The sequence below is a fragment of the Protopterus annectens genome, chromosome 8.part0, assembly GCF_019279795.1.
Source record: "Protopterus annectens isolate FY-2018-M chromosome 8.part0, PAN1.0, whole genome shotgun sequence".
Classification (NCBI taxonomy): Eukaryota; Metazoa; Chordata; order Ceratodontiformes; family Protopteridae; genus Protopterus; species Protopterus annectens.
In genome coordinates, this window is record NC_056741.1 from 772,321,731 (window position 1) to 772,346,930 (window position 25,200).

Here is a 25,200-nt window from a genome sequence, read left to right on the forward strand (position 1 = left end):
ACGATTACTCTTCAAAATCAGGGAAAAGGCAGGCTTGCTAAGCGCCTTTCTGACACTCGAAAGGTGCTTAAACTTTTAAACTGTTAAGCTTTGATCTTACATAAAGCATTAAGTGCTCAGTGGCCACAGCAGAAGAGTGTCAGGAAGCCAGTAAGCCCTTTATTTTGACTTTTTTCAGGCCCAGTCAAGGTGTTTACTGGCTTCCCTGTGTTGTTCTTGGTGGACTGCTGTCTGTATGATAATGGTTATTGTGTTTCTACTTTGTAAGCTATAAAACAGCACTACTACACTGTTGTTTTCCGTTTTTGCTTTCCTAGTAAATGGAAGCAGGTAAAGTGATTTGTAGTACAAAAGAATTCTGACCAGGCCCCATCAGTCATGACTGTGGATATTGTTTGGTCTGAACATGAATGTCAAGATTCAGCTCATAAGATTTGCCTTCAAGGTAAATTACTTGACATCTGTATCTTAAACATACAACATTGTGGTTATGATTGGAGATCTGATCATAATCCTTTATATCCGTTCATGAGAAGCATTATCAAATATTTGTCAGTGCTGATTGCTTAGTGATCACAGATCTGTGGTGAGGAAAATGAGAAGTTTTGAGGCAGGCAGGAAATAGAAATTAACTCCATAATCTTTCATTGCTTTCAAAATATTATGTTGCACAAGGTTTGTAAGTGGTGGGCCAGATATGTATCCAAACTTGGGCCTTTGTTTTTAACTTCTTCTTGTATGATGGGTTAAATGTGCTGCTTAGATGCCTGTCCTGGTGGCATAAAGGGATGTCTGTAGCCCAAATGACTCGGGTTCAATTAGTGGCTTGGGTGTTTGTTAGTGTAGGCAGAGAGGATGGGTGTATCGATCGGAGGGGGGGGGTTCGCATGGATTGACTTCCCTGGTGGAGACAGGTGAAATAGGTGAGCAGGGTAGTCTTGCTGATGTCAACTACTTGTTTGAGGGATGGTGCAGTTCTGGTTCCAGTTGCATGGCCCACCAATAAGTTGTTACTGGGTTTGTGAGGGGGTTAGTACAGAAAACAGGGGGGAAAAACTCTCAAACTATACCCCTAAGGTGTTTCCCTCTTGTTTAACTCTCACACTCTGTGAAGGAATAAATAGGCCATTGGTTGGGAGAGGCTAATGACTGGTAATCAGAGTGGGCAAAAAATGTTAAAAAAAAAAAAAAAGTGATCCTTACTGTAGTTAAAAATGAAACGCTGTTCAACAATGGCCAATGAAGTAAAGTTCTCTTGGAGAATGGGTAGTGTGGTTAAATGATATAAAACTTAAAAGTGCAACATATATAGCAAAAAACTTGCATGCATTTCCAGTGCTTAAATTAAATGCACTTACAAGATATTCACGCTGTGAATGCAGTTATACCATAGTGAAATGATGGCTCCAAAGTTTCCAGTCTTATGATGGCTTCAAAGTATCCAATCTTTTTGGTCTGATATACAAAGTATCCACACTGAAGATGTAGTAGCTGCTATGTGACTGTGATGAACTGTGATAACAGCTTAACCAGTCTAACAGATCAAATAAAATCTTCTAGCTTTAATGGCAGTTAAAATCAAGATACCGAAAGCGCTTATCGTTTGGAATACATTGGGACTGTTTTATTCTACATCAAGATTTTAACTTGACATGAAGTTTTTAACTTTTCCTACAATAAAAGGATTTTAACTGCCATTAAAGCTAGAAGATTTTATTTGATCTGTTAGACTTGTTAAGCTGTTATCACAGTTCATCACAGTCACATAGCAGCTACTACATCTTCAGTGTGGATACTTTGTATATCAGACCAAAAATATTGGATACTTTAAAGCCATCATAAGACTGGAAACTTTGGAGCCATCATTTCGCTATGGTATAACTGCATTCACAGCGTGAATATCTTGTAGGTGCATTTAATTTAAGTACTGGAAATGTATGCAAGTTTTTTTGCTATATATGTTGCACTTTTAAGTTTTATATCATTTAACCACACTACCCATTCTCCAAGAGAACTTTACTTCATTGGCCATTGTTGTACAGCGTTTCATTTTGAATACTATTTTTACTTGTTACTGATAGCTGCACTTTAGCATTAGGAGGTACCCTTTCTTTATTTTATTATCCTTAGTTGCTGACCACTGCATCAAATTCCTCAATTTGACTTTGTTGCCACTCTTAGTCTGCTGTACTGCATATGCATTAGCCAGGTAACATTATCAGTTTTGTAATTAAAAAATAAAACATGTAATTTTCCTGTATAACAGGTACTTGTTAATAAAAAAAAAGATGCCAAAATCAACCAGTTAATCATATATAATTGAAGGAAGCTACAGTAACAACAGCAATCTGAAATATTGGTTTGTATGTATGTGTGAAGGCAGGACACCAACATTTTAATCATTGTTTTTAGTTCTTTAGATAGCTTTATTGATTTATTACTATAGTTTTGTGAGGGTTGGATTACTTTATTTTAAGTTATTTAGTTTAATTCTGTTTTTGGAAAGTTTAAAAAAGTTTAAAGCTTTTTTGTGGTGGCAGTCTGATTTCCAGTGTGGGTATGTTGACTGTACATCATGTGTAACTTCATTTTTTTTCCAGTAAATTCAGAGGCATTGCAGTGACTGATGTCATGGGCAGATTGGTGATAAACGATTGACAATGCTGGTATGGTGGAGATCAGACCTCCCAACCATTCCAAATTACTTGGTTTTTACCGAGTTTTGTCGTCCAAATGAAGGGGTGCCATGATTCCCGAGTGGCACCCCTTAATTTCCGATTTTTTTTGCTTTGTTTTTTAATTTTCGCACTGTCAGAGCTGACATCATCACGTGTGCGATGACATCAGCTCCGTCAGGCTACCAGCCAGTCGGAATTGAGCTCAAGGAGCTCACATCATCATTTCCGGCTGGCCAAAATTGAATTGCGAGCGGGAATAGCAGAGGAACTTGGATAATGGCAGAGGAACTTGTTTGCGAGCAGGAACGGCAGAGCTATGAAGCTGAATGGAACTGAACTGGAACTACTTAAGCTGAACGGCAGAGTTTGTGAGCAGGGATAATGGCAGAGGAATCAGGGTAAGCTTTGAAGCTGAACTAGTGTGTGTAAGCTGAACGGCAGAGGAATCAGGGTAAGCAAGGTGTGTGTGTGTGTGTGTGTGTGTGTGTGTGTGTGTGTGTGTGTGTCATTACAACTCTGTGCATGACTGCTCATCATGCAAAATCACTGACTGAGATGCAAAATTATTTAATAATAATTCTGGGGTATCCGTCCTAGGAAAAGCTTTGTACCTTAGTGGTTTTTGAATGGGGATGATGTAGGGAGAGTGGTATTAACTAAAACTCTCAAAATGGTCTGGTCAACCATTATTTAGCTCCTACAATCGAGAACACACAGGGTCAGTTGAGAAGTACTACTATTATTACTACTACTAGCAATATGGCAATGTACTGTGGAAATTGCTGTCCTGCTCCCACCAATCCTTGAAGGCTTAGCAACTGGAAGACGGGGGGGGGGGGTGTCAGACTAGATTAGACTAGACTAGACGACAGTACCCACAGTGCATTGCTTTTACCAGGAAGGCTAAACAACCTCTAAATATTGCCAGAATTGTGCTATCTTCTGTTAGATGTAGAAAGTAATGTTCACTCATCAGAGACAAAGGTAACTTGGTTTAAGTAGAGAGTAAAGAAAAAAAAGCAACCAAAATAGAAAGGTAGCAGACTGACTAGCAGAATACAGTATTATCCAAGTATACTATTTATTGCTGGAATGGATTATTCATGCAAGTTAAGCAGGTTTAATATCTGTGATAATTTAATTTACATATGATCTTAAGACTATTTTTTCCTTAAGAGGAAATAAATTATTGGCCAGGTCCTTGCCCAGTTTCTTCAATTAATTAATTAATTAATTGCTTGATTGATTATTTTTTTTTCTGCATTTTTTTTTCTGAACATTGCTTATTGCAACATATTTTAACATGTTTTCTGGCGGGTATGAAGTCCAAGGCTCAAATGTCTGTCATTATTACTATCTGAGTGCTATTTTTTAATGATTTGCTAGCAAGCAACACATTTTATGAGGCACAGACTAAAATATGAGGCAAAACCTGGTGGTGATGAGGTATGAGTGAAATAAATTACTTGGAACTGTAAAGAAGTGGTGGTGCCAGCTGGAAGTGAATAGTAATTGTAATACAAATCATAGAGGTATATTCAAGTGATTCTGTCTGTTAAAAGATGGCAACAAGTTTTGTGGTGTGTGTGTGCCCCCATGTAACACACCTGGTGGCTAGCGGTATTCAGGCTCAAGCCCTGTACCTTTGGTACAGGGGGGAAAAAAGAGTCTAATACCCCTAGCCACCACCATTTCTTAGCTTTGTCCAGATGTATTTTATGGTAAGAGTTGAGAGCTATGATGAGAAGTGAGAACACAATTTGTATTCCCCCATTATTGTTTTTGTGCTAACAGTTTAGAGCTATGGTGAGTGAGAAGTGAGAACTGAATTTGTATTCCCCCATTACTGGCTTTGTCCATGTTTTTTTGCTAAGAGGTTAAGAGCTATGTTGAGAAGTGAGAAATGAATTCACTAAATGATAACCATTAAGTTTCAGCCTTCCTATTTTTCAGAAGCTGCTGATTTGGCATAGTGGTATGTTCTGAATGTAGTGCATAGGGTCCTGAGTTCAAAACGTGCCAGTGAAATGCATGGTGGTAACACATTTTATTCTGGCAACTTTACAAAATTATAAAAATGTGCCCCTGGTTTTTGACCTTTTGTCCCCCTCCCCCCAAAAAAATGAAATTGAAAATAAATGCGAGACGCTGTGCAAGATGCCTATGGCTTGCACTACTTTCATTCTATTTATAGTGTGGGTGTGGAAGTAGACTTTTATGATGGAAATGTTCTGAGTTGGGCAGTTTTGTCATTATTGGTTCATGTGTTTTGCTTCATTTCCTACAGTGCAGCCTACTGGTAAAATGTTCAAACAATAAATTTAAAATGTGCTCTAACAAGTGTGTTGTATTATACAAGGAATATCATTTAATAAAGTCAGGAAGGTGTATAAAGAAAAGAACACATATATGTTTCTTGTTTTGTGTGCAAGGGGCCAATGATTTGAAAACAGCCCAAAGGTAATCTTTATCCAACACTGGCAAGATGCATTTTCTTTGGATGTGGTGTGGGTTTCAATGCTCTTTCAATGAATGTGAGTTTCAAGGGCAGAGAAGTTTTAATGTCAAGCCTATTTTCATTGTGAGACAGTATTGCTTTTACCAGATCATGATGTCTTTTAGTGCTTCTGCATTGTTGTGCTGTAAAATGTAAAAATAAAATCCAAATAATCATTGTAGAAGTAAAGCAGTATGCATACATTAGTGTTTTTGGTAAATGGGGCGAAATAGCCAAGTAATGGGACATTGGAATGGCTGCAGGGGGACTCTGGTGCCATATTTTGGTTGTCTGTTCTTCATTTTGCGTTTGAAAGTTGGTATCCCACAATTCCATTGGAGTGGGTGGGGTTTCATAATTATGTATGCAAATTAGATGTTAATCTGCATACAGATTTGTACCTATTTTTCATGGGCCTTGTCCAGATTTTTGATGCTTCCAGGTTGAGAGGTATGGTGGAGATACATTTCTGGTCAGATAAGTACTGCTTTAACCATACATCTTGGTTGGGAGGTTGCATATGCCCAGAGGCATGCATGCAACTCCTTACTGCAGCTCTGGCAGAGCCCACAAAGCTGCTTGTAGGAGATGGGTTTGGGCATGTTTCCTAGCAGCAGTATCAGGCTGCACCAGTGTCCTTGATCACCTGACTGGACCCAAGTGTGGGGTGTGTAGACCAAGGAAGGCTAATGCAGGTCCAGCAAACCAGTGAAGCAAGAGAGGAGCTGGTGGCAATTTCTGGTCACCTGGGGGGAGCTGAAAATATACAACTGACAAGCTCAGGAATACTATTCCCGCTCTATTGAGTCCCATACAGCATATAAGATCTCTCCCCAGGAGTTAAAAAGGACTATAAGGTTTTCATGAGTCTTGGGACAATTTTAGCTAAGCTATTTCAGTTTATAGTTAATGCCCCTGTTCTGTTGCTTATGTTTGACTTGCTTTCTTGACCTAGGTCATCTTGTGCTCAGAGATGTTGGCTTGGATTGTTATTTGTTCAGAATTTAGTTTCTGATTTATTTCTAAAGCAAGAGCTTGATACTTATTAGTGAGCTCTGAATAGTCTTAGTGTACTTTGGCAGAAGATCATGACAGGCATTAATTTTACTCTCAGTGATGGTTCATTCCTTGAGATGCAGCAGTCTGTGAGTGAGAATAATAAAGTTTGGATAAATTGAATGAATTAAAAAAATGTATGTGCACATGCACTCCTTGAAGCTTTGTACTTGAGCTGTACTTTATGAGCTGGTGTGACTGGGCAACTGTGATTTGACCATACGTAATGGATCCATTGTATTGTCATATCCTTCAAACAGGATAGAATGTGGTGAACTGAACACTGTCTCAAAGTAAATCCACTGAGACATAAAATTATATCTTGGCAATAAATATTATTTTCCTGAATAGAATGACAGATACTGAAATTACACAGAATGCTAATCTAACATGGCAGACTACAAAGACTAATGTATGTTTATGAAACAAAGCACTGTGGTACCTTCTGGTGTATTCTTTCTATTCATGATTCACACACTTTAAGCTAACACTTCAATGGAATAACTTATATTTTTTCACTTGAATGACGACTCTGATGGGTACACCCCTTGCAGGTTTTCTTTTCTTCTAAATACATTTCCCATCAGCAATTTCCCTTTACACAAACAAACTTGTTTATTAAAAGAACTTGCAGTAAAAGCAAGGATAAAATACAATCACAGTCTGTTTCACAGTGCTTCTCCTAGTAGGTAATGTTCCATAATATTTCTTTCTTTATAACCTGGACCTGTAAAATGTTGTTGTAGTAGAGTGTTTTGCAGAACGCAAATTATTTCTGGCCTAACTTGCACTGAAGTAATTATCACATAACTCAAGTGTATTTTCTAACCTAGTATGCTTGGAAATAGAGAACATGTATAGGTTCATAGGTATCTGTAAGGCCATGGAACATATCATCATGGAGTTCATAAATGAAAGCATAGGGAACCTGGAAACCTAGGATCCGACCCAATTCGGCTTTGTCAAGTGCAGATCCTGTCTGTTAAACTTGGTGGATTTCTTAGAAAATGTGACCAGGGCTGTTGACGAAGCCAAATCTGTGCACACAGCATACCTCGACGTGGCCAAGGCCTTCTACACAGTCCCATACTTGGGGATTACAGATAAATTTAGCAAACTGAATGTAAACCCCTTTGTTGTAAGATGGGTTGCCAAGTGGCTCACAAATCAGTCACACACTAACAAAGTGAGGGTGGGTTTGGCATAATGGCTAAGGTGTTTGCCTTACAAACACAAGGTGCAGGGTTTGATTCTCACATGGGATAATTGGCTAGGCTTAAAAAAATGGTCCACAAGGGCAGTTAGCCTAGTACTAATCTATGAACCTATCTATGAACCTAATCCACGTCAACCAGAAGACCTGTCTCCAGTGGGGTGCCACAAGGGTCAGTGCTAGGCCCCCTACTGTTTGGTATATACTTCTCAGAAGTTTAGGCCAAAACTAAGAGGGTGTGGCTGATCAGGTTTCAGGATAACTGCAGACTGGGTGCAATTATCAAACCCCCAAATGATATTAGTATACTTCAGGAGGGTTTTTGGCAGACCAAACACTGGTGTCTTAGTCACTGTCTCAAACTAAATGCAAAGAAATGTACTATCATTCCCTTTGGTAAAAATAATGTCCCTTCACACTATCAAATTAACAACAATGCCCTAAGTACATATGAAATGGTAAGGGATCTGGGATCACAAGTAGACTGTGACCTTAACTTTGACCATGATTTGTCTACTATAGTAAGGAAGGCTTTTTATGTAGTACACTTGATTAGCAAAGGCATCACCTCTAAAGTGAAGGAGTTTATATCCCCTCTGTACGTGTCACTAATCAGGCCCATAATTGAGTATAATGCCACTTTGGGCATGTATAGTACAAAGCACCTGCAGCAATTGGAGACATCTCAGAGGTTTCTAGCAAAGAAGATAAAGGGACTTAAGTACATGCCTTACACAGGTCGAATAAAGTCCCTGTCACTGTACTCAGTATTGTATATACTTAGGGGAGACTTATGCCTGGTTTACAGAGCAATCTCCAACCTAAACCTAATGAATTTTCAGCACATCTGAAAATCAAATGGGACTAGAGCCACCCATTCCAGGCACATGAATGTGGCCTGTGACTTGAATAGGACATGCTGGAGGGACAGATTTGTCTCCTAGCGACTGCTGGATGTTTGGAATAGACTGCCAATTCATGTGAAGCTGAACACCTGTATGACACTGTTCAGAAGGAACCTAGTGAGTGGATAGGGCATTGTAAATTCTTACTGGGGATAGCACCTGCAGCCCTCGTGGACATGGGCCGACATTACTAAATTCAATCCTGGCTATTGACTAAGGTATCATTGGTATTACATTGGGATGAAACAGCTAGGCTTGAAATGACCTCCGGGTCAATAGCCTAGTAACCTCCTATGGTTAGTGGGCTAATGACACTAGGGGCCTTTTTAAGCCTACCCATGCTTTCCAGAGTTGAGAACCAAAGCTAGTATGTACCTTGTGTCTGTAAGGTAAACAACTTAATCATCATGCCATCCCCCAAGCATGACACATATATGTTTGGTATTTCTATATAGGTTAACAGTTCTTTCTTTAATTCATCCTTAATACATTAATTACATTTTTATCTTCTGAAAAAAGAAGGTACAAGGTATGTGATCCAGAGCTGTATCAGATAAGCATCTGATTATTTTGACCTCAGATTTGCACTGAGATGTAACCCTTTTGTTTTCCAAGCTGGCTTCACATTGAGTAACAGCTTAATTCTAGCTCTCCCACTGGGAAAACAGAAATTTAGCAAAGAAAGGCATTGGACCTAGCTTTCTGGGTAAATTTCAGTAAGTGGCTAGAAAGTGCACTGCCTGGATGCCAAGGAAAAAAGAAATACAGAGGACCTGAAGGAAAATCAGCTACAAAAGGTGACGAAAATGCATTGACTGAGAAAAGTACTAAAGCTTTTCAACAAAAAGTAGTTCAAGCTGCAGACATCACTTTCATTAATCTAGAGAAAAGTGTAAGGCAACTTCCCACAGACCTGGCTAAAATAAATGAAACACTGATAGAGTATATCAACTCAAACAATAAAAGCTGGGAAAAATGGAAGAAACTTTATACAGGTGTTCAGATAAGGTGATAAAACTGCAAATCTCAGAGGTCAAAATGTAGAAAAGACTGGCTGAATATGAAACTGCACAGGAAGAGATGTTTCAAAAGTAATCAAATTAGAGAACAGAGCACATAGAGAAAACATGAGGTTTTCTGCTCTACCTGAGAAGCTGGAAGGAACAGACTGTATTCATTTTATGAAAGCACAAATAGGCAACTGGACTGGTATTCCTCATTAATTCAAAGGGAACATTGTGTGTATGCTCAAAACCTGGCTATGAGAAAACAATCTAGACCTTTAATAGTAAAGATGCAATCTTAGCAGCAGAAGTTGATCCTGACAAAAGTGTGACAGAAGGATAAAGTAGTAAAAGTGGGAGACAGCAGAGTTTTTGTGGAGAATGACTACTTATTGTACACCAGGTAGAAGAGGAGTAGGTGTATTCCATTATTCAGGGAATGTCAATAAGCAGGAGTGAGATTGAAACTACAGTTCCCACCTATATTTAGAATATTTTTCCCAGGAGGAACAAAATCATTTTGATGAAGTACATGCTAAGGAAGAAAGTTTGTCCACCGAAAGTGAACTGTTAAACAGAAGGAAGTTTTTCTTCTTATTCTTCTGGTAATAAAGACCACAGCCATACTGTGCCAGTGAACCCTTTGCAAGTGTTTCAACAGAAAATGCTTGAGAGAGGGAAAAATGCACAAGCATTGACTAGAGGAATCAGGAGTACAATGAAAATGAAGCAAAGACAGGTTTGGGAGATGGAGAGAAACAGGAATAGAAGAAGAGAATCTGGAAATATTGGACTTGGACTTTGTTAAACTTGTAGGGGTCTCTAAAACATGCTCTACTTCATGTCATTAAAGTTTGGAGAATAAAATCAGTAACTTGGAAATTGACAAATGTGAGATTAGAAAGCAATAATTATGTTTGTGAAATATGACAGAACAAGAACATCTGGAAAAATTGCACTTTTTCAGACTCTGTTAAACTTGTAGGGGACTGTAAAGCATATGCCGTACTTCATGTCATTCATTGGAAAAATACTCTGGAGAGGGGAAGAGGAGGGGGAAAGTTAACTGTAAAAAACAGATTTTTTTTGTGTTAGTAGTACTATTTAAGTAGTGCATGGTTTTCTTTGCTTGTTATAAACTAAAGTTTTTTTCAGTTATTTGTAAGTGTGGTGGGGATACTAATGGAAATAGGCACTCCTGTTTTTTTTTTCTTTTTTTTGTCTCCTTCTCACTTTCTCTTTGTTCACTTTTAAGAAATGTAGGCACTGCAGTGTAAAAAAAAGATCTGTTTAAAAGAGCATGACAAAAGAAAAATTAGTGTGTTTTTTATCATTTTTCCATAGGGGAATCACTGGATTAAGGCCATTTGCTTACTCTAGCAACAAGTTTTAAGAGAAAACATGTAAATGAAAAAGAATATTGAATGTTATAAGGCTTTAGCATTTTTTTTGTCTGGTTCTCATGTCTGTAACAGACTATCTGATAAAGAGAAGTGGATTGCAGAAAAGGTGTTCTGAAAACATTCAAGTATTTTCCCAGCTGAGAGAGCTATAAAGATAAGACAAAGCCAGACAACACTTAAAGGAAAACGCCACCTTAGAATTCAAAAAGCATGTTTTGTTATTGTATCTTTGCTTTCTTAGCTTTATTAGTGGCTCAACATCACTCCAGGTGCTTCTTTAACAATTTTAATGTGTTTCCCACAAAATGGTGATTGATGGAGCCTGCCAGGGTAACATGATCTTGTATTCTTGCTTTCATTCCTTCTTCCCAGAATATGTTTTAAGTCCTGTTTATATGATTATGCTAGACATAAGGAAGTTGTGTTGTTTTCTCATGCCATTACGATAGAATGGCAGGAGTGTTAAGCACTGTCATCTAAGATACCTGTAAGAGAACTGCTTCTATATTTCCTTGAGTGAGCCTCATTTAAGTGTCTGTTAGAGCTTGCTCTATGTTGTACATAGCCGCTAGCTACTTTCTGCAAAAGAAAATAGTTAAATAGCAGGCTTTTGTAAGGGGATTCTTTTGTAGTTCTAAAGGAATTGACAGACATCCCCCCACACTTTCATCTTGAGGTGTGAAAACTCTTACTGCAGTAAATGATCATTGAATCATCATGTGGCAGTGAAAGCTGCTGCTATTAAAGGTAATAGAATGTAATGTGTAAGGGCTGACTTAAAATCAGTGGGTTCCTGTTATCATTTATCTGCTTACCAGATACACATCCATCTCTGGAAGGATACCACGAAAAAAATCATAAAAGATCTTTTTATAAACAATGCCAGTGCACCTAGTTTATAAGGCTGCCACCTCTCTTTCCTTCTGCAGAGCAGTCCTCACTTGGGCAGTCGGGGGGTTAAAATGGTAAATGTGTTGACACTTTACAAGAAAAAATATTTCTGACATTTTTCTAAATGTCACATGTCTCATGTTTTCAATTGAGACACTGGCACACAGGAAGGGATCCAGCCATTTATTATACATAAACACATAAAGAGGTGTTACTGGCAGATATACTTCGAACTTTATAATCTTACTGATTGACTCATTACTTCTAACACACTCACATATGCATCTCCATTCAAGCTAGCACTCATACTGAATGACTATATAAAATGGCACTGGTCTTGCACGTGCTCAATAACTTATATACACGTGTATCTAGCTACAGTGGCTGACTGGGTACAATACACACGTTGATCTACATTCTCCCTCTTTGATTTGTTTGACATGCAATAGGAGAACAACATATTTTAAAGCTAGATATCACATCAGCATTTAACAACAAATTAATTCAAGTCCAAGTCACTGTGTATCTCGGATTGAGTCTGGAAATTCTACCTAGTCTAGTCACAAAATGTTTGACTTGGCTTAGCAACAGGGACCGTTCCTGAGACTCTTTTACAATTGGAACTTCAGGGATTACATCCACATTGAAGAAGATCCACTGTCCTCTGGAATTTAAAGAGAATGTTTCTGAGATTAAGTAGGATAAGAAAAACAATGGTACCATCTCTCCTGGATTTCTCCAACAAGTACTTTGCACTTTGAACTGCATGTTCAGCTAATCCATTAGACTGTGGATACTCAGGACTCTTAGTAACATGGACAAAGTCCCGAGAGTCACCAAAATTCTTGCAGTGCTAACTTATAAACTGTGTATTATTGTCAGATACGACTTTGTGCAGCCTACTATGAACAGAAAAATGTCTCTCCAATTTTTTAATGACAGTGCTAGACATTGATAGGAAGAAGGTCATTTTCAAAACAATTCAAATAAGAGTCTACTAACAGAAATGTTGACCATTCCATTTGAAAAATTCATTAGCAACTGTCGACCATGGTAATTCAAGAATCTGGTTTAGCTGAAGTGGTTCTTTTTGCTGATGCGTTTTAGTACTGTTGCAAATGGAACATGCTAGGGTTTCCTTTTCTATATACTTTGACATAGAAGGCCAGAATACTATGCCTCTTGTCCTTCTTTTGGTTGGTTGAATCAGTACCCGGGTGACCACTACACAAAATGTTGATATATTCCTGCTGTAATGATGTAATAATTACCTCTTTAGAACCTTTCATGATTATGCCATCTTCCATCATGAGCTTATTTCTGTAGGGAAAATACTTCTGTATATTACGTGGTAAAATAGTTTCTCATGCAGGCCATCCTTGACTGATGACATGTTTCAACTTCTGGAAAATTGGGTCTGAAGCTGTATGATTTCTAAATTCATCAAGACGTGATGACAAATAATTTCTGACTTCCGTGACTTCAAAGTCTGCTTTCTCATTGTCTTGCTGTGCTGCTGTTTGTCTGGGCGCTCTTGACAAAGCATCAGCAAGGTACAAGTATTTGACATTTTTTTAAACAATACTGAAATTGTACTTTTGCAATTTTAACATCATGCCTTGCAGTCGTGCTGGGGCAGTATGCATTGGCTGTTTCAAAATTGTCACTAGTGGTTGGTGATCAGTCTCTGTTTGGATAGGTCTGCCATAAATGTAATCACTGAACTTCGAACATGCGAACACTAATGCCAAAAGTTCATTCTCTATTTGTGCATAATGCAGCTCTGTTAAAGTTCTTGATGCAGAGGCTACTGGTATGCCTTCTTGAAGACATGCTGCACCAAGGCCATGCTTTGAAGTGTCATAAGAAGGAGTTACACGTTTGTAAATATCAATATCTCACTGAGGGTGGACTGGCAGTTTTCTTTTTCAGAATATCAAATGCTATGTTTCAACCAGGAGCAGTTTACATTTTTGTATGTGTCAATTCACGTAATTGGACAGAAAGCTCACTGATGTCTGGGATGAACTTTACTAAAAAGTTGATCACACCTAGAAAACTTTGTAAAGATGTGACATTCTCTGGAAGTGGCATATCAAGAATTGCTGCTTGCTTAGACAGATGTGGATGTAAGCCAGAACTGGTAAACAAATGAATCACATAAGTAACTTCTTTCAGTTTGAATTTACATTTCTGAGGATTCAGTTTAAGATTTACTTCACGTGCACGGTCTAGAACTTTCCTGAGGTTTCTGTCATGTTCATCTTCACCATTGTCTAAAACAATAATGTCATCTACTATAATAGCACATGGATAGCAAGAAAAAATTTTGTTCTTTGGCACGTTGAAAGATTTCACTGGCAGAATTTATCCCAAATGGCATTCTCAGAAATCTGTATCTGCCAAATGGTGTACTGAAAGTGGTTAACATTGAAGATTTGTGATGCAGCAAAATTTGCCAAAATGAACTTTTTACATACAAGACAGAAAAAATAGTGGCATTTGGCATGAGAGCGGCTACTACTTCTACTGTGCACATCGGATGATGAGAATGTTTAAATGCTTTAAGTCTCTCGGATCAATACATATTCGAATATCATCTGAGCTTTTCTTATGAGCTAAAACCTTGGAGGATACCCATTCAGTCTGTTTTTACTGGGGTTATTACACCTAAATTCACCATTTTGTCAAGTTCTGATTTTACTTTGCTCTGCATTGCTATGGGAACCTTCCTTGCTGGTCTGTTAACTGGGCCTACTTTATGGTTTAACTTCGTGGAGTATGTGATTGGAAATTTGCCAAGCTCATCTGTGAAGATATCAGCATATTGACTAAAAATATTCTGTGTAAAACTATCACTGTTGTTAAGACTTGCATGGTGGACCTCTGTATTAAATGAAATCAGTTTCATTCTCCATCTCTGAGGCCTAACAATGACTCCACGTGTGTTTTGACTACATAAAACTGAAAGCCATAACTGTCCCCAACAGAATTGCATGTGAGAAGTATTGTGCCATGTGTTTGAATCTCTTCACCAATATAAGCAACTAGTTTTGTATAATCAAGTTTCTCACCAGCTTTTACTTTGGCAGACATTTGTGCTGCTGTAACATTGCACTTGGATCCACTGTCTGCTTTAAGCTCTACATATTTCCCATTATTCCGAACAGTACAACATATTTCACTCTTTGTTGCCAACTGATAATCTCCTGTGTTAACTATTTTATTAATCACAGAGACACCATCAACTTAGAAAGTTTGCTTACAGCTTACTTGCTTCTTCGGATGCTCTCTTTTAATAAAAGCACATGCCACTTTAGACTTGCAAAGCCTTTGAAATGATTCCACTCTTTACATTTGTGGCACTGCTGACCAAATGCTAAGCACTTCTGTCATTTAGGTTCATGACTGCCTCAACAGTCAGCAGTCAACAGTTAGCAATGAGATTGTCTGTAGTGATCCCATTTGGTGTATATTTCTTTTTCATCTTAGCTTTATGTTGTACACTATCAACATTCACGCTGGCAGACACTGCATACAAGTTTTTCTCATTAGTAAGCATTTTCTTATGCTTTTCTGTAAACTCGTGTTTGACAAATCTCTATGGCTTTGGTCAATGTTAGATCACTGTCTCGAAGCAAAATCTTTCTCACTGCATCATTATTAAGACTACACACAAGCCTGTCTTTATCAGCTAATCTCTCTCAGATCACCAAATCGGCATGTTACTGCTTTTCCTTAAATCAGTAATATATGCTGCTATAGTTTAATGAGGCTTTTGATTTCTTGTGTATAACATGTAACTTTTCATTGTAATATTCTTTTGAGGGTTACACATTTCTCTGAATTTACATTTTAAGCACTCGGGGTCTTCCTGAATTTCAGCCTGTATCACAGTATCGTGGTTCTCCCCCTACCCTGCATGCATGGCAGGTGCATACACTAATGAACATTCCCTCTCATTTGCTTCTGAGCCAGCTAAATTAATAAATAAATAACCAATCACAAATGAAATTATATCATGTGCTTTGCCATTAGAAGCAATCAGTGGCTTTAAATATGATCTGAAGAACAGATTTTATTTCTGCATTTCATAGCTAAATTAATAAGTATGAATGCCTTTGTACATGCGTCTTTATCAGAAAATGCAGCCTCTGTGAAAATATATTCTTGATCAAACATTTGCTAGTTTCATCGATATTATTAAACACCATTTGTCCAGGTCTACGAAATCCCTCTGCCATAAAAACAAAATATGTTTAAATATAAGCATAGACCAGGTATTTGTAATTATGCTCAAATGCACAAGTGTCTCTCAGAAAAGGCTTCACTTTAACACTGCAAATGCTGTGAACATTCCAGAAACTTTGGATACTTCAAAAAGTTTTAGTTAATGTAAAAAAGTAAATTGCAAAAAACATTTTGTTTATCTCTGTAATTTTAAACTCACACTGAATGAGTATACACAAATGGCACTGATCTTGCACATTCTCAATAAAACTTTGATACTACATTTAAGTCATTTAAATATATAAAGAGATATAAATCGCCAACATTTAAAGTTTAGTATTTCAATACTCTACTGCTGCATATGCAAATTTGTCAGAAGAGGTGACAACCGCCTTTAAATACTTAACTGATCTAACTGGTTTGTTTTGCTGTGAAAGGCATGGCTACATAGGCGGCAGCTCTGAATCAGTGGTAAGTTCCTCCCCCCTTTGTGGTAAAGACAGTGGAAAATAGTCTCACAGCATTCTATCTTTTTTTTTTATAGCAGCAGGATTGATTACTTGTCTATGGTTGACAGCAGTACTTTACAGGCTAAACTACAGAGTTCTCTATGTCTGTGGTGTGTAATGCAGTCAGATACAAATTCATCTGCAAAATATGTGAAAAGTTAACCTTTAAAAAATGTAGATGACTTTCCCTTTGATTCCAAGGCAAGGAAATAAAAGTTTTATAAAGTACATGCAGGTTTCTGATACATACATGATACTAGAACCACATTTTAAGGAGGAAAGTAACCTAAGGATTGAGTTAAACTATGGGAGAGGGTGTTTTTTCCTTTAATAGAACCACAGGCTGTACCATACATCTTAGCATGGATAACATTTATTTTATGTTATCTCAAGCCTCTGTGTGTGGCTGTCATTTTGGATCATTTGTTCCTGTTAGGAGGGTAAAGTGTCAGTATTTGAAGGTGTACATAGTTTTGTGTGTTGTTAGGTTTTAGGGGGAATTCGTGTTGTGTTTGTATTTTTGTTTGAGGATTTTCAACAAAACAAAAAGTTCTGTAAGATGTGACACAGACTCAAGTGGAGATAACAAGAAACAGCTGAATACAAGAGTAACCTGCCAAACAGTACATGCATGTAAGACAAAAGCTGGAGCTAGACATTTAACAAAAAAGGTGTTATAATATTTTAATACATTGATGCTTTCTGTAATGTCTTTAATTATAAATGAACTCGCAGATAAATACATAAACGAATGAGTAGTAAATTGTACTGAAAAATGTAGAGAGCAAATAATTATGCTACAGTAGACATACTTCGAAAGAACTGAGAAGGTCAATTAGATAAAGAAAGGTTTTCAGGTTGGTTATTCAGCAGAATACCTGGAGCAAATGAAGAAAGGAGTACTTATATTAATTGTAAGAGGCACTCCAGTAGTGATACTTGCGGATAAAAAAGACAGTAATGGTAGATTTGTAGTACTAAGGGGCTGCTGGCAAGGGAGGAGGATTACACTGGCATGTATTTATATTCCATCAGAAACTGCAATAATGGTGCTTAAGAAAACTGTGGGAGAAATTATCAGCTTTCAGTAAGGAATATTACTTATAGGTGGGGACTGGAATTTGATTTGCAGCACTTAAAATGTGTCTGGAGAGCTTATAAGAGAAACTGTAACAAATCAGGGGTCTATTTTTAAAGAAATTTATGAAAATATTTGGCATGGAAGATGTGAATTCAGTACTAGGTGTTTGGAGTGAATTTGCATATTATTCCTGAAGATACAAAAAAATTGGGCTAGGCTAGACACAATTTACTTTTCACAATAACATATACATTTAATTGAAGGTCTTGATATGCACCCAATAACTGTTTGAGATCATGCACCAGTAATAACTAAAACAAAAAAAAGGTAATGAAATAAAAATGAGATGCTGGCGCTTTCCCTCCTATCTATTGAAAAGAGAGAATTTTAAAGAATGAATAGTGGAAATCATTCAGGAGCTATTAGTGAATATAGAAATTTCTTCTGAAAATATAGCTAAGGAGTGGGATAAAATTAAAGTGGAATTTAAAAATAGGGTGGAAATAAAATAAAGGGAGATGTGATCAAGAATTATTTAGAGGGACTGACAAATGTTAAAGTGTTGCATAATAAGAGGAATCTTACAGTACAAGAGGAGGAGCAACTGCAGAATGCTAAACAGAAAATAAGGGATTACGTCGATAATGTGCATGAGTTTAGAAAGATTGTTGTTCAGCACCTTTTTTTTTTTTGATGATAACTCTAGAGCACAAAAACGTTTAGCACAACTACTCAGACAACAGAAAGTAGAAAGGGCTGTCACACAACTTAGGGTGCCTTTAACAATGAAGATAAGATCTCCAGTAGAAGTATTATTAATATTTTGGAAATCCTATGAAAGTCTGTATAAGGCAGAGAAATATAGAAATCAAGAAAAGGTACAAATGGAAATGTTTATGGAAGAATTAAATAGGCCAAGGTCAGAGGTAGAGGAGTCTCAATTACTAACAGGATAAGAGCAGATGAGATAAAATGGTGAGTTATAACCAACCTAAAGGAAAGTCCCCAGGAATAGATGGTATTCCTGTGGAATTTTGGAAGCTAGGAAGGAAACAAAACTGATAAAGATCTGGAAGGTTTTAACAGTATTTTAAGAGAAGTACCAAAATCCTGGACGAAAGAGGTGGTGGTTGTAATACGTATAAAGGATAAGGATCCATCATATCCTGCTTTCATACAGGCCCATTTCAATACTAAACCATAATTATAAAGTGTTTGTCTATAAGGGCTAAAAGAATGACAAAAGTGATGCCAAAATTGATCGATATAGATCAATGTGTTTTTTTGAAGGGTAGGCAAACATTTGACAACATTAACAGAACACTGATGCTCCAGAGGGGAAAGCAGAGTGTAAGAAAATACCACTCTTGCTGGTGGGTCTTGATGCAGGGAACGCATTTGATAGAGTAAGCTAGAACATTATGAGCAGAGCAATGGAAGCATTTTTAGTCCCCTGATAAAATTATGAGGTTGATTAGCAGGATATATGAGGGCTCGAAGGGAAAAATTTAAGTTGGCGTGGTCCTCTCTGGTAATTTCTGCTTGAGAAGAGGAACCAGGCAGGGGTGTCATCTCTCCCTTTTGTTTTTGCATTATATTTAGAACTCCTGGCAAAGAAAGTAGGGGACTCCGAAACACAAGAATATAATGTGAATGATAGTCGAGAAAAGCTGAATCTGTTTGAAGATAATGTTATTTTATACCTGACAAAAAACAGAAATGGACATTACAGTGTTGTAAAACATATTGGACAGTTTCAAATATTTTGCGATATAAAATTAATGAAGCTAAAATTGATAGTAAGATACAAGCAGTTAAAACATTTTAGTCCATTTAGTGTTATACAGAGGTCAGGCATGTTTTTATCAACCAGAAGAGAAGCTGTGGATAGCAATTAATAAAGAGCTGAAGGATTTTATCTGGGAAAGGAAGATAGCAAGAATTAAGTGGGATAGGCTTATTCTTCCAATAGAACAAGATGGATTAGGATTACTGGACTTGAAGGGTTATTTCAGACTAACACAGGTAAGGTTCCTATACATAGCACAGGAGAAATCTATAATTCATTGTGGAAAACAGATGGTGTTGAAACAGTGGAGAAACTCGAAACAAGGAGAGACTGGGACTTTGGATGGAGTCCTTTAAGGAGGATAACAACAATCATACAGAATATTATATTCATAAAGTATCCACAAAAAGAAAACGCTGTAGTCACAGTAAACTCCCAAAAACAGCAAGCCAATCCAGCAATCCACCACCGCCCGGTAATTACACAGCTCACAATAAGGCACCTCAAGATCCAAAAACACAGGTTTATTAACGCCACAAACAGTTGCAGAAACACATTTTCATCGATAAAACGACTTCTTCAGATAAAAACAATGTAAAATGAAGCTGTTTAAATACACACTTCCATTGAAACAATTAATATTAATGTGTTGTAATTAAACAATCACGTAATTAAATATTGAAAACTAGTATCCTGCATTTTTAAAGCAACAACAAAGTCGAATGAAATAAAATAAAATAAAACAAAGTAAAACAACTGACCAAAATTCTATTTACAAATGATAGACAGATATAAGACCATATGTGCACATATGTTTAATCCATGCAGCGAACTAAATAACCCACTAAATAAGGTTAATGAAATCTTATATTTAAAAATTGTGTATATTGTTCTAAAATTTTTATTTTAAATGCCTTAAGTTTTAAGTAGTGGGCAATGGAAATAGAGTCATTAAGACAGAACAAAAACAAAATCCTGGCTCCCTCACACTGAAGAGAATGCCTATATAGTGCATTTTTGCTGTTGGATTTTATTATGTCATATTGATGTTCATATACAATTAGAGTATTCAAGGGCTTGAATATCCCTGTTAAGTATACATGGTCATCATGAATAATGTATTTACATGAGACCATACTAGTTGGTCATCCTGTTCCAAGACCCTCTTGATGTTAAACCCTCTCCTGAAAACCGTTTTTAAGGTTTTACCCTTAAGATGACTCAGATCGGTAAGATCCTGAAATGATCGCCATTCCTTGTCTATAATTTTCTTAATATGTCCTGCATTGGCACTGAAATCCGTTATGAAAGCAAAATTGCTGTTAAATATACCTGCAGCATCCCTACCTAAAATTGGACCAAATCTAGTGGATATTCATAAAGTAGCAGAAAGTATTCTAAGAACGAAACCAACACTGGAATGGAGAAAGGAGATTCTGCCGATAGGGATGATGCAATTAGGGGTACAGACAATAGGAAAGAGGGGGGCTGGAATGTATTGGAAAAAACTGGCAAAGGAACCAAGGTATTGGGAGAAAATAACTAGAGAAGGAAAGGAAATAGAGTGGGAAGATGTGAAGAACTTATTTGGGCTGCACATTAGAGAGTTCCTTCCCTATCAAGGATTAATATCAGAGTATATGCAAACCTACTGACTTGCTTATTTGAATAGTAGAACTCACTATGCATTTATATGCATATATACTCTCTGGTTTTAAGTACCTGTTTATACCATCCTCATCATTAAAGTTTTAGACTTAAGACATAGCAAAATAAGAATGATGATTGCTGCAGCTAACAGCATTTTAAAAAATTTCTTCTCAACTGGAAATAGATTAGGTAGCCTTGCCAGTGGGGAATTATTAGCTGTTTTGGCATACAAAAAATTAACAACATTTTGAAATACACTCAAATGATCTTTTAATTTCATTTTACTATCTGGAATGATTGTGCAATACTTGTAATGCACACATCCTTCCTTATCTCACTAAGAATAAGCACATTTCTCATTTACCCATGATAACTTCAGAAATACTTGTCTGTCTGTCTTCATGTCACCAAGGTGAGGATTTAACCTCCATGGATACTGCTACATGTAACAGCTATTTACATTTGTCCTATATGTACTAATTGAGACATCCTGTTAATATCCTTTTATTTCTCATATTCCACGATCATTGATCATTTAATAAGTCACATGCTTGAAACCTTATTCCTTGTATACTGAATTTCAGCAAGTAATCTTTACTACTTGTTTCTTCGTGTAGTAATACAACTCATGTTGACCATCATGTCACAATGAACGTCACTGTACTTTTTAAATTAATGCCTGAATGCAATCAGTTGTGATGCTGTACTGCAAGATCTGTTTGATCATATACACATGCTGTGCATATGGTGAAAATCATATGTTTACGTATTGTTAAAATCATATACACATACTTGAGCATATTGTGAAAACGGTCTGGTAATTGTAACAGTATCATACTGAGTATTAAAATAGACAAAAGTTATGCACTTAAATAATACTAGATACATGTTGTCTTCTTCATTGTGTCTCAAAAATAGGGTATGTCAGATCCAAATGGATCCAAGTTCAGCACTGTAGACTAGATGTTTGTTTCCAAGGCTCAGGTACCTTTCCTTCCCATAATGCTCTGCCACACTGACAGTCCTTCAGATCAGATTAGCCCCGCACAGAAAGATATCACAACGATTAAGTAACAACCCTTATATTATCAGATACAAACCAGTAGTTTGACATCAGTCAAGGTTCCAGGTAAGATCAGTGTAATCCGTCAGGAGCCACAGAGAGGTGACACTTTGGTAAGAGGATAGTGGGGGAAAATATTGAGATGGACTGAAGACAGCATGGATCTAACATTGTGATAAGTGTATAGCTTTCTTATCCAATGTATTTTCTCAGCTCCTTCAGCAATTGGGACAGAGTCTCAAATATATGAATGCTGGTAGGTAGTATGGAAGAATCTTCCAGTGAATGGTATAACCAAAGGAGTCCCTTGATCTATATTGTAGATCAAGCTTATAATGGGAAATAAAGGTATGAACTGTGCACCATGTAGAGGTAGAGGCTGCACAAATGTCATCAATAGGGACACTACTGAAGAAAGCCATAGAAGCAGCAGTAGCTCGATTAGACTGCAGTTTTGGTTTGAAGTGTAAGGACAGCCCTCTCAACATATAAACAGAACTCTGCATTCAGATGGCCACATGGCAAGGTAACCTTAGAAACAGTGGAACCTAATTTGGACTTGGAGGCAGAGACAGAGTTGGTGACACTTCTGAAAGTCCTTTATACTATTCAAGTAGAAGTAGAGCTAGTGGTAAACATCTAGAGAATGCAATTGATGCTCACCTTTGTTAGAAAAATGGGAAAGATGAACTGTAAATAGATGATCTGATTCAAGGAAAATGCTGAGGCCCCCTTGGGCAGAAAGTCAAGATTAGTCCTGAGAAACACCCTGCCCTTATGAAAGGCTACATATGGAGGCTTAAATGACAAGGCTTACAAATTTTAAAATCCTCCTATCAGATGTAGCTGCCACCAAAAAGGCATTTTCATGGGCAGAAACGTCAGGCCAGCAGTACTTACATGTGCTTAGTGAGGTACTGAAGTAGTAATGTTCCAGAGGAATACTGGATCTCAGTGGTGGACACAACAAATTACTCTTCAATTTTAATGTTTAAGGGAAACCGCGAGGATATGTTGTTCACCCCCATGAAAATTAGAAATAGCAGCTAACTGGAGTTTAATAGTAGAATATCTGGCCTCCAGTTGAAAAAGACCAACCAAAATCTCCAAGAGAGAAGGAATTAGAGCTGAAAAATGGTCCAGGCCCTTGGAGCATGCCCAAAGCGAAACTCTACACCATTTATGTCTGTAAATCATTGCCCACTGCCAAACCTTCATAGTTCCTCACATAGGAGATAGGTTCTGTCTTGCTTTTGAGAAGAAGCTCAGATGTACAGATGTACAAAGCCTGGGTTTTCTGGCCATCTTTGGAACTAGAGAAACAATCAGTATGATTGAGGGATCTGATGTCCAGGAGAAGCCTGCTGGATTAGTGAGAGATAAGATCCAGACCGGGATCCAGGAGCCAAGGCAGGTGAACTGTGTGAGGTTGAAGAAGAGGGAACCAAATCTGAATGGGGCCAAAAGGGGGTAATGAGAATCAGTCTCACCTTGCACCAGACTACTTTCTGAAGGAATTTGGCTATTAGAATTTTAGGACAATAAGCATAAAGGAGCCAGGGCCAAGTAATGGATCAGAGTATCTGTTTGGGACTGTGTCCGTCCCATAGAATCAGGGCAAAAAAACTACTGTATTTGGTACTGGACGGGGCTACAAATAGATTGCATCAGGTTTGGCCCCAGTGGTTGAAGATCTTGGATGCTACTGATGGATTCTGAGACCACTTGTGTGGTAGAAGGCACAGTTTATCCAATAGAATAATGGATTTCCTTTGAATGTGTTGCAAGAAAAAAGCACTGGGAAGACATTGCCCACTGCCAAACCTTCATAGTTCCTGACATAGGGGATAGGAACAGGTTCTGCATTGCTTTTTGATGTACAAGTCAACAGACATATTGTCCATCTTAATAGCTATCACACCCATGAGGAGAAAGTCCTGCAATTCCCACATCTCTAGTACATTAGTGTGAAGATTGGGCTCTGTCTGGGAACAGGAGCCCTGGACTGTTCTGTCTTCAAAGTCTCACCCTAGAAGGGATGCATCCATAGTAACTGTGGCCCATGATGGAGGATAGATGAAGGGACAGCCTAAAGGAACCAGAGGGTATGTTATCCACCACTGAATAATCTGTTTGCACATTTGGGCAAGTCTGACAGTGTAATTCATCAGTTGATGGAGGATGGAACACTGAACAGAAAGGGTACACTAAAAAACAGTCCTATAAAACCTCACATGAGATACAAGGGGTTTTGACGCCATGGATCCCAACAGACAAAGAATCAAATGAGCTGGAGGATGCTGATACAGTAACAGCTGGTAAACTTGCAGATGTAGTGACAACAGCCTGGTTGTGGGCAATTTGGCTACTTGACAGGTAGTGTCCAAGTGGCACCCTGTATTTTCTAATGCCTGAACTGGTTTCAGTATGGGTTTTTCCCAACAAGTTTTGATTCTTAGGGATGAACACAGGTGGAATAAGGAGTCTCTGGCTTGAATCAATGCATCTTTCGTGGTGGCGTTTATGAGCCAGTCATCTAGACAAATGGAAAACCCAGGCTCCTTGTAGTCTGAGTTGTGCAGCTACCACTGCCACACACTTGGTAAACACCCAGGGGGCGGTGGTGAGGCCAAATAGTTCTCTGAATTGAAAATGACCGACTCCTAGCTGGAAGCAAGAGTAGCTCCTCCACTGCCTGGCTATCTTGATGTGATAGTAGATGTCCTGGAGGTCCACTGAACACATTCATTTGACCTTCCTCAGAAGAAGAGGCAGTATGGACTGCATCATGATTCTCCTTAATGATGTCTGTCTCACAAAAGTATGTAGCTGACCAAGGTCCAAGATTGGCCTGAGGTCCTTGCTCTTGTTTTGGAACTAAAAAGACCATTGAGTAGATTCCAGATCCTTTCTGGTCTGGTGGGACCTTCTGGATTACAGCAGCTTTAAGATTTCTTGTGCAGCTACCCTTCATAGTGAGAGTGGAATATCTGGAACGGACTTCACAGTTAAGTTTGGGAAGGAGCAAAAGGGAATAAAATAGAATAGCCTCTGGTTATGATTCCCAGCACTCTTGAATCTTGAATGATGACTGCCCAGTCATGCAGATACAGTGATAAGCATCCCCCAATTGCCTCCAGAATAGGGCAAGTAGGACAAACATTCAGAAATGCTGAAAGGATCCATCAGTGAATGCACCTCAAAACCTTTTGTTGTGGGCATCTCTGCCTC

General features: G+C 37.9%; 1 protein-coding gene across 1 annotated transcript in view; it reads left to right on the forward strand.

Moving 5' to 3' along the window:
* Positions 1 to 378: 378 nt before the first annotated feature.
* LOC122808343 (torsin-1A-interacting protein 2-like) overlaps positions 379 to 25,200 on the forward strand; it is a 136,764-nt gene continuing 111,942 nt past the window's right edge. The window contains exon 1 of the mRNA XM_044079310.1: positions 379 to 445. Coding sequence (XP_043935245.1) covers positions 379 to 445 — 67 coding nt within the window. The remainder of the gene's footprint in view (positions 446 to 25,200) is intronic.